We start from the raw sequence: 14,467 nt of genomic DNA on the forward strand, positions 1-14,467 counted from the left end.
TCTCTTCAGGGATCATGCTTTATTACTGTATTGCACACAACAGAGCCAGAAGAGGGAGCACAAAGCACTTGCTTTGTTTTTATTTGAGTCCTGTGTAAACAACAGGTAGTTTATTTTAAATTATCTCTTAAAATATCAGTTTCATTTTTCATAAATTCTTCATATCTATTGCTTAACAGACTGTCAGTATTATCTTTTTCTGGCTACTTCCTTGTCTTTATCCTTCTCCTTTTGTCCATCTCATCTTGAGATTGTAAGCTCTCTGGGGCAGAGACTGTATTTTTTCGTCTCTGCTTGTGGAGCATCCAGCATAGTAGGGTCCTGGTTCATGATGCTACATGAATACAGATAAACATTAACAATAATCATCATCACTGGATCAGAGCAAGACAGGCTATATATTCAGATAATATTTTGATTATTATAGTAGATGATTATGACATCATGTTACTTTAGCAGGCATGAATATACCAGCAGGTGATGGGGAGGAGGGCTCAGGAAGAATTAACTTAATTTCTCATTCGCACTGGGCAGCACAGTATGCAGCCAGTACTGCTGTATGAGTCACTCTCCATCCCACCATCTCCTTTTAATTTGCATTTGTATCTGCCCAGTTTAATACCTATGAATAGCAATTGAAAAGAGGCACCCATGGCCCATTTGTAAACAAAAAAGGTTTAGGCAAAATTATCCTGAGGCAATAAAGACTAAAACATGACCACCTCAGTATGACAGAACAGTAGCAGCCTTTCCTGTGGGACCTCATTTGGGAATCTCAGTAATTGCAAAGAACCGGGAGAAACCAGGATGAGTCCACTTGACTGCTGGTGGAGCCATGCCAACAGTACCACTAACTCAGCATCCTCAAAGTACAGAGTAGTAATAGCACAAACTCCAAAGTCCACACAGACGAAGACAGAAGTACAGAGACCCTGGCACTCCTCGCCACTACCCCAGAGTAGGGGAGAAGTTATTAAAAGAGGGTAGCACCAAAGAGAAGCACACAAGGGAAGAGGATGCCAAGGCTCCCTCCCCTTGCTGTGCTCAGTGGCCCTTATGAAGCTTCACAGAAGTGGAGGCCAAGCTGACGCTCTCCCGGCAGCTTGTGGTCTACAGGGTTGAGTAAATACTTACTCATTAGACTGTCATCAGCATGACTCAGCCCCAAGGAGGGAGGGAGCGAATCCTTCCTCAAGGATGAAAAGCACTCAGTCAGTGCAGCATCCTCCACGTCTGTATATACAAGAGGAAGGTTTCCATTGCTCAATCACTTTTTCTGGTGGCTAAATGTTTCAGCAATTACCTATACTTGCTAAGGACCGCAAAACCCTCTTGCAGTCTTCTCTTCTGGAATCTTTTGGGTTCATGGTCTGCCTGCTGGGTTTGTTTTTCTGCCTCTTCCCATCTCCCTCCCAAGTACATGGGGAAAAATAGTCATAATCACTGATGTTTTATTCCATGTCCTGCTGTACAACAAAACAAATGCAAAACAAGAGCCCTTGCAAATGATTAAAAAAAACGGGGGGAAAAGAAAAAAGAAGGAAAAAGAAAGAAAGAAAAGAAAAAGAGAAAGAAATGTGCAGTCCTAATTTTAAAAGCTGGAAGCTTCCAGCCACCATTCCATAAAGTAACTTTAGGCCCCTTTCAAACAACAAGTGCAAGGAGGCATAATAGGTAAGAGTTCTGCTACCCCTTCACTCTACTTTCATGGATGGAGATACACTTACTTCAATAGGGACAGCTGTTGGAGGCACAGGAGTGTACTGGGGAATGTAGGTCCCTTGCATAGGTGCAGCAGCAGTCATGTACTAGAAAAAATCAAAGGCAAATGAATATTAGAAAACTACAATCAAGACGCATAAAACCATATTACAAGCATGACACTGTTTCAATTTCCTGTTTAGAGTTTGTTGGTTAGTGTATAGCCTATTATTTATTTTAATTAAGGATTTTAGGCAATGGTAGAAATTACCTAGCTACTAAAAATCATAATCTTGAACTTCAAAGTCAGGTCATATCTGAATATAGGCAATAGCAAACATCTTGCTGATAGATTCAGATTGTTCACATGGCTTCTAAAATTGAGAGATTCCTATTTGTACTTATGAAAAAACCAGTAGAGACACGATAGCAGCATATATATAGTGGTTACAGATACAAAACCAGTCTAAACAATCTTTTGGAATCTTATTGATCTTATCTAATGATGCCTACAAAAAATTTAAGCATGAAATTTGACAGGTTTATTCAAGTCTATATTTAACCCTTTGAAGAACAGCAGTTGAGTTTACAGGGATACAAAGCTGCAGAGAGGTGCAATTCGAGACAGGAAAAATGAAGGAAGGGGAAGATATATTTGGGAGTTTCTCCTTTTGTACACAGAATCCCTAGCTAAATTCTTATGGCTTATTCTTAATAACCAGGGATCTTTTCTATGCATTTTGAAACTTCTGCAAATTATTATTACAGCAACACTTTGTATTAGCTTCTCTAAAATACTGTCTCTCCCAAGCACTACAAGACAATCTTTTTTAAAATTCATGACTGCATGAGAATTTTGCCATTGGTATGGCACTAATCTCTTTATATACAGCACTTCTTAAAAAGCTCTTGAACTGAATGCAACAGGCATTGTTCAAATCTTCAAATAAAGTATCAATATTAAGTCGTCGGATCTATATGTACTTTCCTTTCTACAATCCAGTCCTCACTGCATGTCTTCACTGACAAGAATCTCAGAATGTGCCCAATCCCACAACTGACTGTATGACACTTCCACTACATGTTATCTTCAAACACACACCGAAGATCTGAATCAGCCCAGAATGTATTTGATGAATTTTAAAATGAGTTAAATATAGCTTTGCTTCCTGGCAGAGCTAGGAAGTGCTTGCAAGATTTTATTCCGCTGTTTATAGTAAAATTTACATTTAAAGCACTCTCTCACCTCAATTCTAAACTAACTGGATGGTTTGATATGCCTGTCACAAACATGCATTATGAAATTGCATAGTGGGGTGCAGACTCTGCAGCAATGCTGGAGAAAGGCCTTAGGGAATGAGAACAGCATATTTAAGAATCCCACAGCTGAATTCTGAAGTCTTCATTCAACTAAAAGAAAAAAAATTACTTCAATGAAATTGTTTTCTATAGAAAAAAAAGTCTGTGAAGAACATAGCTGACATAGAATGTATACTTGGAATACGAGTAGCATACTGTTTTGAAAGCCATTAAAATATTGTTGCTAAAATTCAGTGTTTTCCTTAACTTGAGCAAAGAGACAGGAGTGTCCCCAGTGTCTGTGTGCCTGTATCAGGCCATGATTTTCTGCAGCTCCTTCTCCTTGTTCTTCAGAAAGAGAATTGAATTCAATAGTTGTTTTATGAATGCTAACCCACCAAAGACATTAGGCCAACTATCCCTATTGTACGCAGTACAGTCGGGCTATTCTCCTGCCTTACAGATTAGGAGCTAATGAGAATGTTACAGCAGGGTGTTCCAGAGCTGCTTCCGCTGCATTCATTCTGCCTTTTAATGTTGCCATCACATGTTGGGACGACATCTGCTGTGTAGTATTGTTCTAAATGTGTCAATATTTAACATTAACCTGAAGCATTCATTCTTACAGTTCTGCAAAGACCTACAAGGGTTTTAAATACCTAAGCAGGCTAGCTTCACTCAGACAAACATATATAGATTTTAATTAAAACTGTTAATTTAAAGAATAAAGTGGTCTCATTCAACTTGGACTTCCTCAGAGTTCTTCCCTAAACCCAGCAGAAGATCAGCACTCAGAGTCTTACAAGATGCAGTTGCCAGCCATTCCCTTACCTTACACACAAACACATATGAGTTTTAATACACAGATATCGAATTATTCAATTGCCTTTTAATTCAGACCACTCCACTTTTTGCAAAATCCTTTAGCATTGAGTTCTGTAGCACAACAATTGAAAATATCCGGGAATTAACTGGTGTCTTTACTGGCTCTGCAAGCACTGCTCTCGGTAGTCATGCAGTTTCTTACTTCTATTGTTATTGTTTTCCCTTTGAGCCAGATACTGATCCTACTCGCCAGACTACTTCACGTTGCTTCCTTCACCGCTACACAATCTCTAGGGGAAACTGTTCTGTTGACTTGAGTGTGACTCATGGCCCTGGCCAACCCCTGCTTGCCCTGGTCTTTCCAGACACTCACACCTTCCCATACTCTCCCAGGTTAATTTTTTTTCATGAATTTTAACTGAATTCTGCCAAATAGCAGGTGATTTACAGTGCTGGAGACCAAAGCCATCTAGTTACTTGCCAGACTCCCTGAAGAACTGTAGGAATGTGACTTCTCCCCTGTATATAAGATATTCTGCTTGTCTAAATGTCCACTGTAATGGTGGGTTAAATCATTGGTTAAATCATTGAGAGCTCTACAATTAAAACAAATGTTGTGAGCCATTTGTAGTTCCAAATGTAGTTCCACCAATAGCATAAATGAAGTCACAGGTGTTGTGGCAAAGAATTTGGTCCTAGTAAAAGTTATCCAAGGCTCACTTCTACGGGGTACTGCTGCTTAACGTCTGGCCCTTGATCACACAGCAGCAGACTGGTCTGTATTACAGGTATACACATTGTGCCCTTCAGTGAAATATCCAAACATATTTAATGTATTTATCTTTATGAATGTAAAGAAACTCTTATCATTTCAGAAAAGAGTAACTGGGTCAACAATTAAACATGTTATTGGGGCTTGGAACTGATTCTCAGTCTCCAGACTCTCACTTAAGGATCCATTGAGGCTTCTGTAAAAAACCTTACAAATCTATAAAGGACAACTCGGGCTTAATTCTCAGAGATACACAATTGGTCTTAAGTATCTAAAGTCCCCTCACATGCACAGGGAGTTCCAGCTGAGACCACATGAATTCAGGAGTGTCTGCCCTGCTCGATCTGTTTTCACCATGGGAAGCCTAGCACTGAGAAGCTGCTTTAGTTTATTGTTTACTAACAGTATAATGAAAAAGGAGGACAGATTAATTTTTGTTATAACTGACATTAGCTCAATCAATGTATTTCTTTCCTTTATGAACTACATAGTCCTAGTTCTTTGATCTCACAGGATAAATACATTAGACAGTGCTAAGGCACAATGTCAGTGTCAATACTTACATCAATGGCTTTGGATAATGCAAGAGTTGAATTTCTTGTCATGAATATTCACAGTTGGTTATTAGCAGAAAGCTTCCTGAACATTGCTTTTCAGTAGCTTCCACACCCAGCACACACAGCCCACTGGAGTCCGTGTCTCTCCCTGGGTCCCCCTGCCACTTTACCTAGTTATTTTGTAAAACAGTGGCCTCTGCATGGGTTGGAGTGAGTGCTGCCCACACTGGGAGGTGGAAAAGAGCTTCAGAAAGAATTGTGAGATTCAGAAGAAAAGTTAAAAATTTTGTATCTACCCTGCACAAGGACCACCCAGGATGAAGATTCTGCTCTAAGGACATCCCTTAGCTGAGGGACTCTCTAGTGATGCAGTTCCATGGGGACCACAGGTCCTGTAGATGACATAGTCTGCATATGGCTTCCCATCTACTTCAAGAAACTAACGCAACTTGGAAATAGGCAGATGGCAAGCAAAGAAGACATCTATGTCAGAAGACCATCACAAAGACTTATTTTCTCCATGAACCACACTCACTAAAGTTCTTTACCCACATGTATGTGTGAAAAAGAGACAGTATGACTCATGCTCAGCTTAGCGGTACCCAGCTAATTCCACTAAATATTAGTATTATAAGCACTGAAATGAGAGAATCTGAAAAATCCAAATCCATTCTTTCTTTGTCATATGTTTCCATCAGGATTAAAGATTCTTGAGCTGTAATGTGATCGGTCATTCAACAAAGTGTGTGCAAGGCAGAAGAAAACACTGTTCATTCTTCCACAACTGTACAGGCTTTGTGGGTCTAAAAGTAGAAGCTGCTTATTTCTGACAGTAAAATGAATAGTGACTCTACAGGCACAGATGATAGATCGGTAGGGTATAAAGGAGCTTTTTTGGCACACTGATCCTTTAAAAGCTGATAATTTCTACCACAGAAAGAAAAAAAGAGACATTGCTGGTGGCACCGTGCTCTCACTTTGTTTATGAACTATTATTTTCTTCATACAGTATACAGAATGCATGTTCTCAGCACTGAGGATGTGCAGTATTATAATATAATGCATGCTTTACAATACCTGACTGCTTAATTCAGACCGCACTTACCAGGTCACCAATTTAGCCTATATGCTATATTAACAATTCTGCTCACACCTTGTCCAATGGGATTTTTGTTTTTCCCTTTTTGAAACTGCTTATGTATGTGAAAAAACATATAGCTAGAAAATGAGAGAGTAGTAGTATACACTTACACCTCTGCTCTCCTTTCAGATGTTACCTTCTGTGACTACACAGTTAAATGAAAGGAGGTAATGAATGAGGAGGTGGGTTGAGGGGACAAAACGAAACTGTGAGAAGGATCATGTTTAATTCAGAGAACAACATCAGTTCTTACAGATCTGCAAACAGTGGGGTATCCCAGCCTGGCTCCAGCAAGGCTCCTGTTGAGTCTGCAGCAAACACTAAACCCATAAAGGTGACAGGCATTGGGAAGAAAAAAAGAAGAGGAAGGCAGCTGCCTGCACCAGGCAGAGTGAGGGAGCATGTTGCAGTAGGGTAACACGTTTCACCCCTCAAAGGTGGAGCTGAGTGACCTGCAGGGAATTTGCAGGAGATTTTACATCAAGACTAAGGCACAGGTAATGTCCATTTATTCATTTGCTCTAGTAAACCTCTGGCCTGCCTTTCTTGGGCCCAGGTTAATGCAGAGTCAGGCAAGTGCCTAACAGGCGAGACACATAGCAAACACATCTTACACAGGCTATTAGTTACTGAATTTCAACTGAGGCAGTGCCTGAAAGAGTGAGTATCTCTTGCAGGACCAAACAATTTCATTTACATTGCCAGAAGACTTTGGTCACACATTTTGTTTAAATTCTGAAGGTCATCATTAACAGAAAGTGTAAGAAACCAGCCTAAAGTACAGTTCTATTTATAGGGCTAGTTGCCTATAAAATAACACAGCTGTTATTAGAAGGTGGCTACAGGATACATGCTATCTCTCTTGGCCACTGTGAGTACCGTGAGATTTTACAGAGTGACAACAGTTGATAACCTGATCAACGTTGAATAAGTTTCTTGGTATGAAGAAAATCAGAAAGAACTTACAAAATGAGACATTAACATATAAGTTTGCAGTAGATTTGGAAACCTTGAACAACACTTACTCAGAATTAGTAGGCTTACTAAGGACAAGGGGCAATGAGCAAGGAATAAAAGCGAAAGAAGAGGTCTTTTATAAAATCAATGTGCAAGCGCTGCATTCTGGTGTTTTGCTTTGCTTTTATATAAATGTATATCTGTAGCAAGAATCAAAGATCGCTTCCCTTATTTCATCAACCTCCATGCTCCTGAGAAGCCACAGAGCCTTTTCAGTCAAGGTGAGAGCCAAATTGCAGAATCCTTGTATCAGCATATGCTGGTAAGCATTCACACCACAGCAGCCTGCTGAAGAGAGATTAAATGGGACATCTTATGTGAGTAAATGCTAACCCATGTGTCTTAAATGAGCAAGGATTCCAGAGTCTGGTCTTCAGTGACTATTTGTGGTTTCATATCACTGCATGAGCTGTAGCACAGTGATAATGACTTAGCTTTTTAGGATTCTCAGAATTAATGCCAGGGTTTGTTTGTGTTTTTTTAAAACCATCTGAGAAGTCTAGACACTGCATCACTAACAGAATTATGTGAAAACATTTGCATTGCTGGAAAACTGAAGGAAATGAGACTGTTGGCTGGATTTATTTTTATCATCTTTTTTTTTTCCATGAAGGAAATCTGCCCTCCCACTTTCAAATCTCTTTCCCTGCAAAGAACAAAAATTGCATCTCTCTTTGACCATTGTGAAGTGGTTATAACTTTAATAAAATACAGAATAAAACTGCTGCTTTTTTGTCCCTGGTTCCACCTTCTCATTTGAAAATACCCTGTTCTCCATCAGAAAAGAACATTGTCTTGCTGTGTCCTCTTATCCCATAGTCTGGCATGGAGATGTAGGAACTCAGAAAGAGAAAAGGACCATCTAGTTCATCAGCGCCAGTGGCAGATCAATGAAATACAATATCCAGCCGCCACAGTTTTTACTTTAAACTTCAAATATCTTTTGCTACCCAGAAGCATTCTCATTTTCCAGGTCAATCCTGTAATTATTCAATGGCTGTTATTAATCTTAGGTTTTCCCAATTAAAGAATGTGAGAATAAAAGATATGGAGTTTTTGCATATATTACAATATTTTTGCTAATAATTATCAGCCTGGCCTAAAATATAATAATATAATGCTATTTTAACACACAATTACCATAGCTCTATCAAGAATAGCACTGTCATTCAACAGAATCCCATCACTGGGCCACTGCACTTATTGTTCAGGCACAGAATAGAAATCTTCACAAAATTTAACCTTCCTTCCCTGCTGCTCAGTAATACAAACGTATTTAGGAACGCTGGCTATCACTTCCCTTTCAACCTTCCTAATGAAATGTTACCTAATTCTCTGAGCAAGTTAAATGAAGGTAGAGAGAATAATAACTTCAAGAACTATATTTACAAACTAATCTCCTTTTCTCTTCAGGAGTTCTAAGCATCCTTCACAAATCCCTACCTTTAGAAATCAGAGTAATACAAAGGTATAGAAGAAACAGTGCAGATGAGCTAAACCCCTCACAGCTAACAGGTCTTTTCTTTATTTCTGAAATTCAGGCCTGCTACTAAAGCAGAGCGATCAGGACTAATCAGATAAAGACTATTTAGAGTAAACAAATGTGAGAAGAGTCAGATCACCACGTACAGCTGTGCACCATGCTCTCACTAACACACAAAATCCTGGGTTTGTAAAAACTGTAGTAAATGCAAACAGCATTCCAGGAATGTCTATAGAAACAGATAAATAAAAAACTGGCTCATTCGTTTTAACCACTTTTTAAAATCTAAAGGCTGGCATTACAAAGGAACTTGGTGAAAATCTCAAATCGCTTTCAGGTATCTCACCAATGTCTGAAAAGGGTGAAAAAGGAGGAAAACCCATCAGGATGTGAAAATTAAGCTCTCATTTTGATTGTATCTTTCATTAAAGGCAAGTGGAACTTCTTATAGGAATACTTCTTTATAACAAATTGTTCATATTATGTTTGTCAGTTTATACACAGCTATGGTACTCGACCTCAGGGTGCCAGTGATCCTTGTAGTCCATGTCAGTGTACCTAGGCCCATGATATTTTCAATCTTGTCTTCCTTGTGACAAAGCCTCCACTGTAGGCAGGGATCCATGGAGGCTGTACAGAAATGTAGACTGATTCTCCGTGTATGACTATATATGAATAGCCTCAAGATGTGCAAACTGCTTTTTTGCATAATTCTAATAATGCCATGGATGTGATGGGTACATTTGCAAGAGAGGAAGACTACTCCTGTGCTTAAAACAAAGACCAAGACTCTGGTGTTTTGTTGTACTTTCAATTCTTAATTCTTCAGTTCTTATCCATTTCTCTACAAAAGGGGTATTTTCTTTTTTTTTTAATACCCTCTATGTACCTGTTCTGTGAATGTACATTATGAGATCTCTGGGGCAAGTTTTTGAGCACGGGTTAGTGCACGATTTATTACAGACTGTCCTATCTGCAGCACCCTATATAAAACCAGGGTACAGTGACTATATCATAACAAAAGAGTATACTGCATCAGTCTTGGTCAGCCGGGGTCTGTAATCACTGAGATTCTGTCACTTTTATATTCTTCTTTCAGATCCTGTATGCTGAAGAACAAAGGGATGATGCAGCAGAATTATAACTGCTTCTTCTGACATAGAAATTCCCTATGCACCCGCTTGGTTGGAAATTCTTAGGAATTTCCATCTGAATACAATTTTTTCAATTAGTCCCTGATGAATGGCTGCTAGTAACATGAAGGAAGACTGATCTGTAAATTTTAATATTTTCAACATAAGTAAATAAATAAATGTGTCAGTGAAACTCTCAACACATGAGCACATTAAGCTATTATTAATAACATATCCACTTATATGAACAAATAATTACTTTCTAGAGGTAAACCTGTCTTCTAGAGGCTATTAAATCTCCATGAATTTGAAGAGTCTAAAGAGAAGCAGACTACTGTGTGCAAATGTCCATACTGTATGGATGAAGTTGTTGTTAAAACAACAGGAGAACCGCTTAGACTTGTTAAATAACAGTTGCTCATCAATCACATAAACTTTCCATTTGTTCTTTCAGACCAGACATAAAAGTGGACAGCTCATGGGCCAACTGTCCAAGAATGAAGCAGATGAAAGCAAGGATAATTACAAACAAAAAAAAGAAAAAAAGCACAGTAGAAACACAGAAAAAGTCACCTGAATATTAGTATTTCTAATTATCCTACAAACAGGAGGAATTTCATCACATCCTGCATGAAAATACAGTCATGCCTGACAGATGTAAGGTAGTAAGATAATAGCATCACACCACCAAAGTACACCTTGGATGTTCTTAAGAGCAGCTGAAGGTGGACTAAGCAATACCATGTGCTTAGTCCTTTGTCTCTAAGAGATCCCTAGAATCCAAAGTATTTGGTAAACTGTAATGAAGCATATCACTGGCTTTAAAAAAAAAAAAAGAAAGAAAAAAGAAAAGAAAATAAACCATTTCAAAACTTCATAAAAAACAGCTGTTCACAAGTACCCTGCATCTAGAGATGGAGGAGAATTTGCCAATTCAGTGAGCACAAATTACCTTGCTGACATCGCCTGCCGTTCCTGTTGGGGCTTTCACTGGAAGCTAACAGTGGCACTAGGGATGCCTTAAAAGCTGGCCTTCCTGTAATGATCGTGAACATGCAAGTCCAGGCTTAGGCAGGGGGAAACGCATTCCCTCTGGGAAGTGCTGGGCCCTTATGCCTAAGGATGCAAGGCAAAGCAGCCTGCTGTCAGGCGTGTGTGGCCAAATGTCCTGCAAAACATGCACTTGGGGCTTCCAGGCTGCTCAACACAGAGTTGGGGTGGTTGAGTTGGGAGTTTGCAAGCCCCAAGAGCCCCACTTCCACCTGGGTCTCGGGTGAAGCTCTGAGATGTCCTTGCCTCTTCCTGCACACCTGGGAACCGGCAGTCCCTGTTCATTCTTCGAGCCGGTGCCCTGCTTTTCTTCCAGGACAATCCCACCAAGTTGCCTGCCCAAAGCAACATTCCTGGGGTTTTCTGACTTGGCTCCCAAGACTAATGTGGTCCTCAGTAAAGCAGACCTGTTAGCTGACTCATTAGGAGATCTGGAAGCCTGCCCAAAGCATCGGACATGGTAGGGCTGCTCTGGAACATGAAATCCTGGGAGTGCTTTGCAGCTGCTGCCTGAAAGCTGACATGGAGCAGGACAGCAACTGAGAGGGACGTTTAAACCAGTTGGCAGCTGTCAAGATCTTGCAGAGTGTATTTTGTATTGGGAACACCATGAGCCATTGTTTCCGAAAATTAATTTTTGTTTGGAATTTCTGGCTCATGGAAGAATCTTTCTGTTTTGTTTTGAGTTTTTAAAAGATGAATCAGAATGAAACCAAATTTCATAAGATGAATTTCCCACAAACTGGAAACCATGGATGTTGCTCAGCCAGCTCTTTTTCTATCTGTAACTTGGGCAAAAGAATCTGCCATGTTCATATCTGGAAAGGGTGGGTATAGTAGAGAATACTAACCTTTAATGGCTGGTGGCAACTTCAATACATTTAAAGTACTATGTTTTAAAATAATGCAGTACAAAGTATTGCTTCTCATTAGCATACAAAGTGGTCTGTTAAAATCTTTAAATATATTTATGTGATCATTAGCTTTGCTTACATGGCAAGGATACAGAAGGTGGCAACAGCATTTTTGTGAGGGCTTCCTTTTTCCTGCTTTCCACAAACTCTTGAAATTCTTATGGGAGAAAGGCCCTCTTAAAAATAATGTCAATACCCTACTGATAGAGTGTGACTGAGTAAGAATATTACAGTCTGCCCCTAAGTATGCTCATGATCAGCTGTGGGAGGATCTTCGAGACACATTAGACTGCATCAGCTCCAGGGCTGCATAACCAAAGGAGAAACCTTGCCTTTTAGCAGGGTGCTGGCTAAGTGGACTGAACTATATCGCCATGGCATGAGCTTGTCTACCATGTAAAGAGTTGCTTACATTGTTGAACTCCTAAACTTGCTTTGCGGTAAAAATTACACAGAACCTCTCCCAGTTTGTCATCATTTCATCCAAATGACAAGGAGAGGAAGGAGGGGAAGAGGACAGATACCAAAAGGTAAAAAAAAAACAGCAAAAGAACAAAACAGAAAATGAAAGAAGGAAAAAAAATGCCCAATACTTCAAAAAAACAGTCACCCCTCCTTGCCTTAAGCCTTCCTGTTTTGTCATCTGATCACTAATTCCATCCTTAAACTGTCCTAAAGAGGTCCCTTTAGAACGTCTCCCATTTTTTACTACTGCAGGTCTTTCACACTATTTCATTGTACTACTTTCTTTACCTTGTACTGAGATGCTCTCTTTTGTTGGGAAAGTGCGATCAGCACAGCTGATGAACCATAAGTGAAGCAGCCAAGAATGCCAGCTTGATGCTTCAGCTCTGAATCTCACTTTGTACAGGTGAGCAACTTAAGACCTAGGAAACCTGAGGTGTATTTAAAAAAAAAAAAAAAGTGCAAGCATCCATTCACCATAAGACATTATTTAATATAGCTTTATGGGTGTGCTTAGTACTTCTTTTCCCAGGAATTACATTAGCAATGCTTGAAGGGGCCAGTAAAACAGATGTGTTTTAGTGCTGGCGGAATAGCAGCATTCCAAGGCTGTTCTTTGTATCCCTTCAGTGCTAGCCTTCCAAAGGAGACAGAGTCAGCTCATATACATTCAAATTATATACAATTACCAGTCGGTACAGATTTGTGCTTTAACACCCTCTTACAGTTCTGGACAGTATAAGCACAAATACTGGTGTATGAATTTTAATATTTTTTAGGGCTAATAAAGTCCAGGCCAAGTGAAAAGCAATTCACTGCAGTGGGGAAAAAACCCTCTTAATCAGTCTTGTTCTCACTCTCAGTGTACTGATTGTAAATAGTTTTAGACAGGGCTAAAAAAAGCATAGCAGCAGTCTCAGGTAAACGCTTGATAGATGAGTATGCCATAATGGTTGTTCTGTTACATTTTTTCAGGTTAGCACATTCTGTGAAAAATTAAAAGCAAAGCAAAACATAATAAAATCTTCCCAACTTCCTCCCCTCTCTCGAATTCTGATAGGCAATGGAATATGAGGAGGATAATCCATGAAGGGAATCAACATTGGGGAAGACATTAATACATGTACAAACACCCATATTTCCTCCTTATGAATGCCCTTTATATGACAGAGCTGTCCAAACAGCACTTAAGGAGCAACAGCAAAATGCCTGACAGACAGGCGTGATAAGTTATGGCTCAAAACGCTTGCTTGCCAGACAGAAAGGGTGACTTTTTTTTTTCCCTCTTTTTTTTTTTTCTGAAAATCCTTTAAGGTAAACTCACTCCATGTCCGCTGGCATGCAGCCATTTTTCTATAAGCTCATATTACAATGCCGTATTTCTAATGGATTGGGTATGGTGCTTTTCCATTTTGCTAATGAGAAAAGCTAAAGGCCATTACTTGTTCTGATTAAGATCCCGAGGGAAGAAATGTGATGTGTATATTACCAGGCCATACGTAAAGGAAGTATGTGGCATTTCTAATCAATCAGATGAAGGGTAGACAGAAAAAGTCTTATCCTGTGACTGCAGAGGAAGAAGATACAGGGAGGAAAGAAACCATAGAAAGTGTCTTTAAAAGGTGACTTACGGGAATCAGTTATAATGATATTAGTATGATCAATGACTACGGCTACTATCTGGGAAGGATGTAATTACCAAAATGAAAACTTTTAAATGGGAAGCCTGATCAAGGGCAGAGGTACTGTCATATTTCTCGGAGCACTGTCAGCTCTCATCCAGGCGATGCATTACCATGTCCCTCACAAGCATTACTGTACCACCAGGTTGAGCTGTTCTTCCCTGGGGTGGGAGCAGGCCGAGGGAGTGAGGGGTTGTGAAACTTTGCATCCAGCTCAAAAACGTGGGTAAGTCTTGGCCCAAAGGCAAATTCAAGATAAGGAAAGGCAAGGCTGGGAAAAGGTAAAATGGAAAAGAGGAAAGTCCCAGTCATGACTGGCTTTAAGGAAAGTTTCGCAGTGGTGCACATTTAAAAACCGTTTCAACCAAAAGAAAGGAAATTATGTAGACCAGTGAGCTATTCATCGTAAAGGAGATCAAACAAAAAAA

General features: G+C 39.6%; 1 protein-coding gene across 8 annotated transcripts in view; it reads right to left on the bottom strand.

The window, feature by feature from the left end:
• Positions 1 to 14,467, bottom strand: part of RBMS3 (RNA binding motif single stranded interacting protein 3) — a 722,164-nt gene that overhangs the window by 9,235 nt on the left and 698,462 nt on the right. For all 8 annotated transcript variants that reach the window (XM_072853929.1, XM_072853928.1, XM_072853930.1 and 5 more), the window contains one exon: positions 1,728 to 1,808. In XM_072853929.1, coding sequence (XP_072710030.1) covers positions 1,728 to 1,808 — 81 coding nt within the window. The remainder of the gene's footprint in view (positions 1 to 1,727; positions 1,809 to 14,467) is intronic.

Source organism: Ciconia boyciana, chromosome 2 (assembly GCF_034638445.1).
Source record: "Ciconia boyciana chromosome 2, ASM3463844v1, whole genome shotgun sequence".
NCBI lineage: Eukaryota > Metazoa > Chordata > Aves > Ciconiiformes > Ciconiidae > Ciconia > Ciconia boyciana.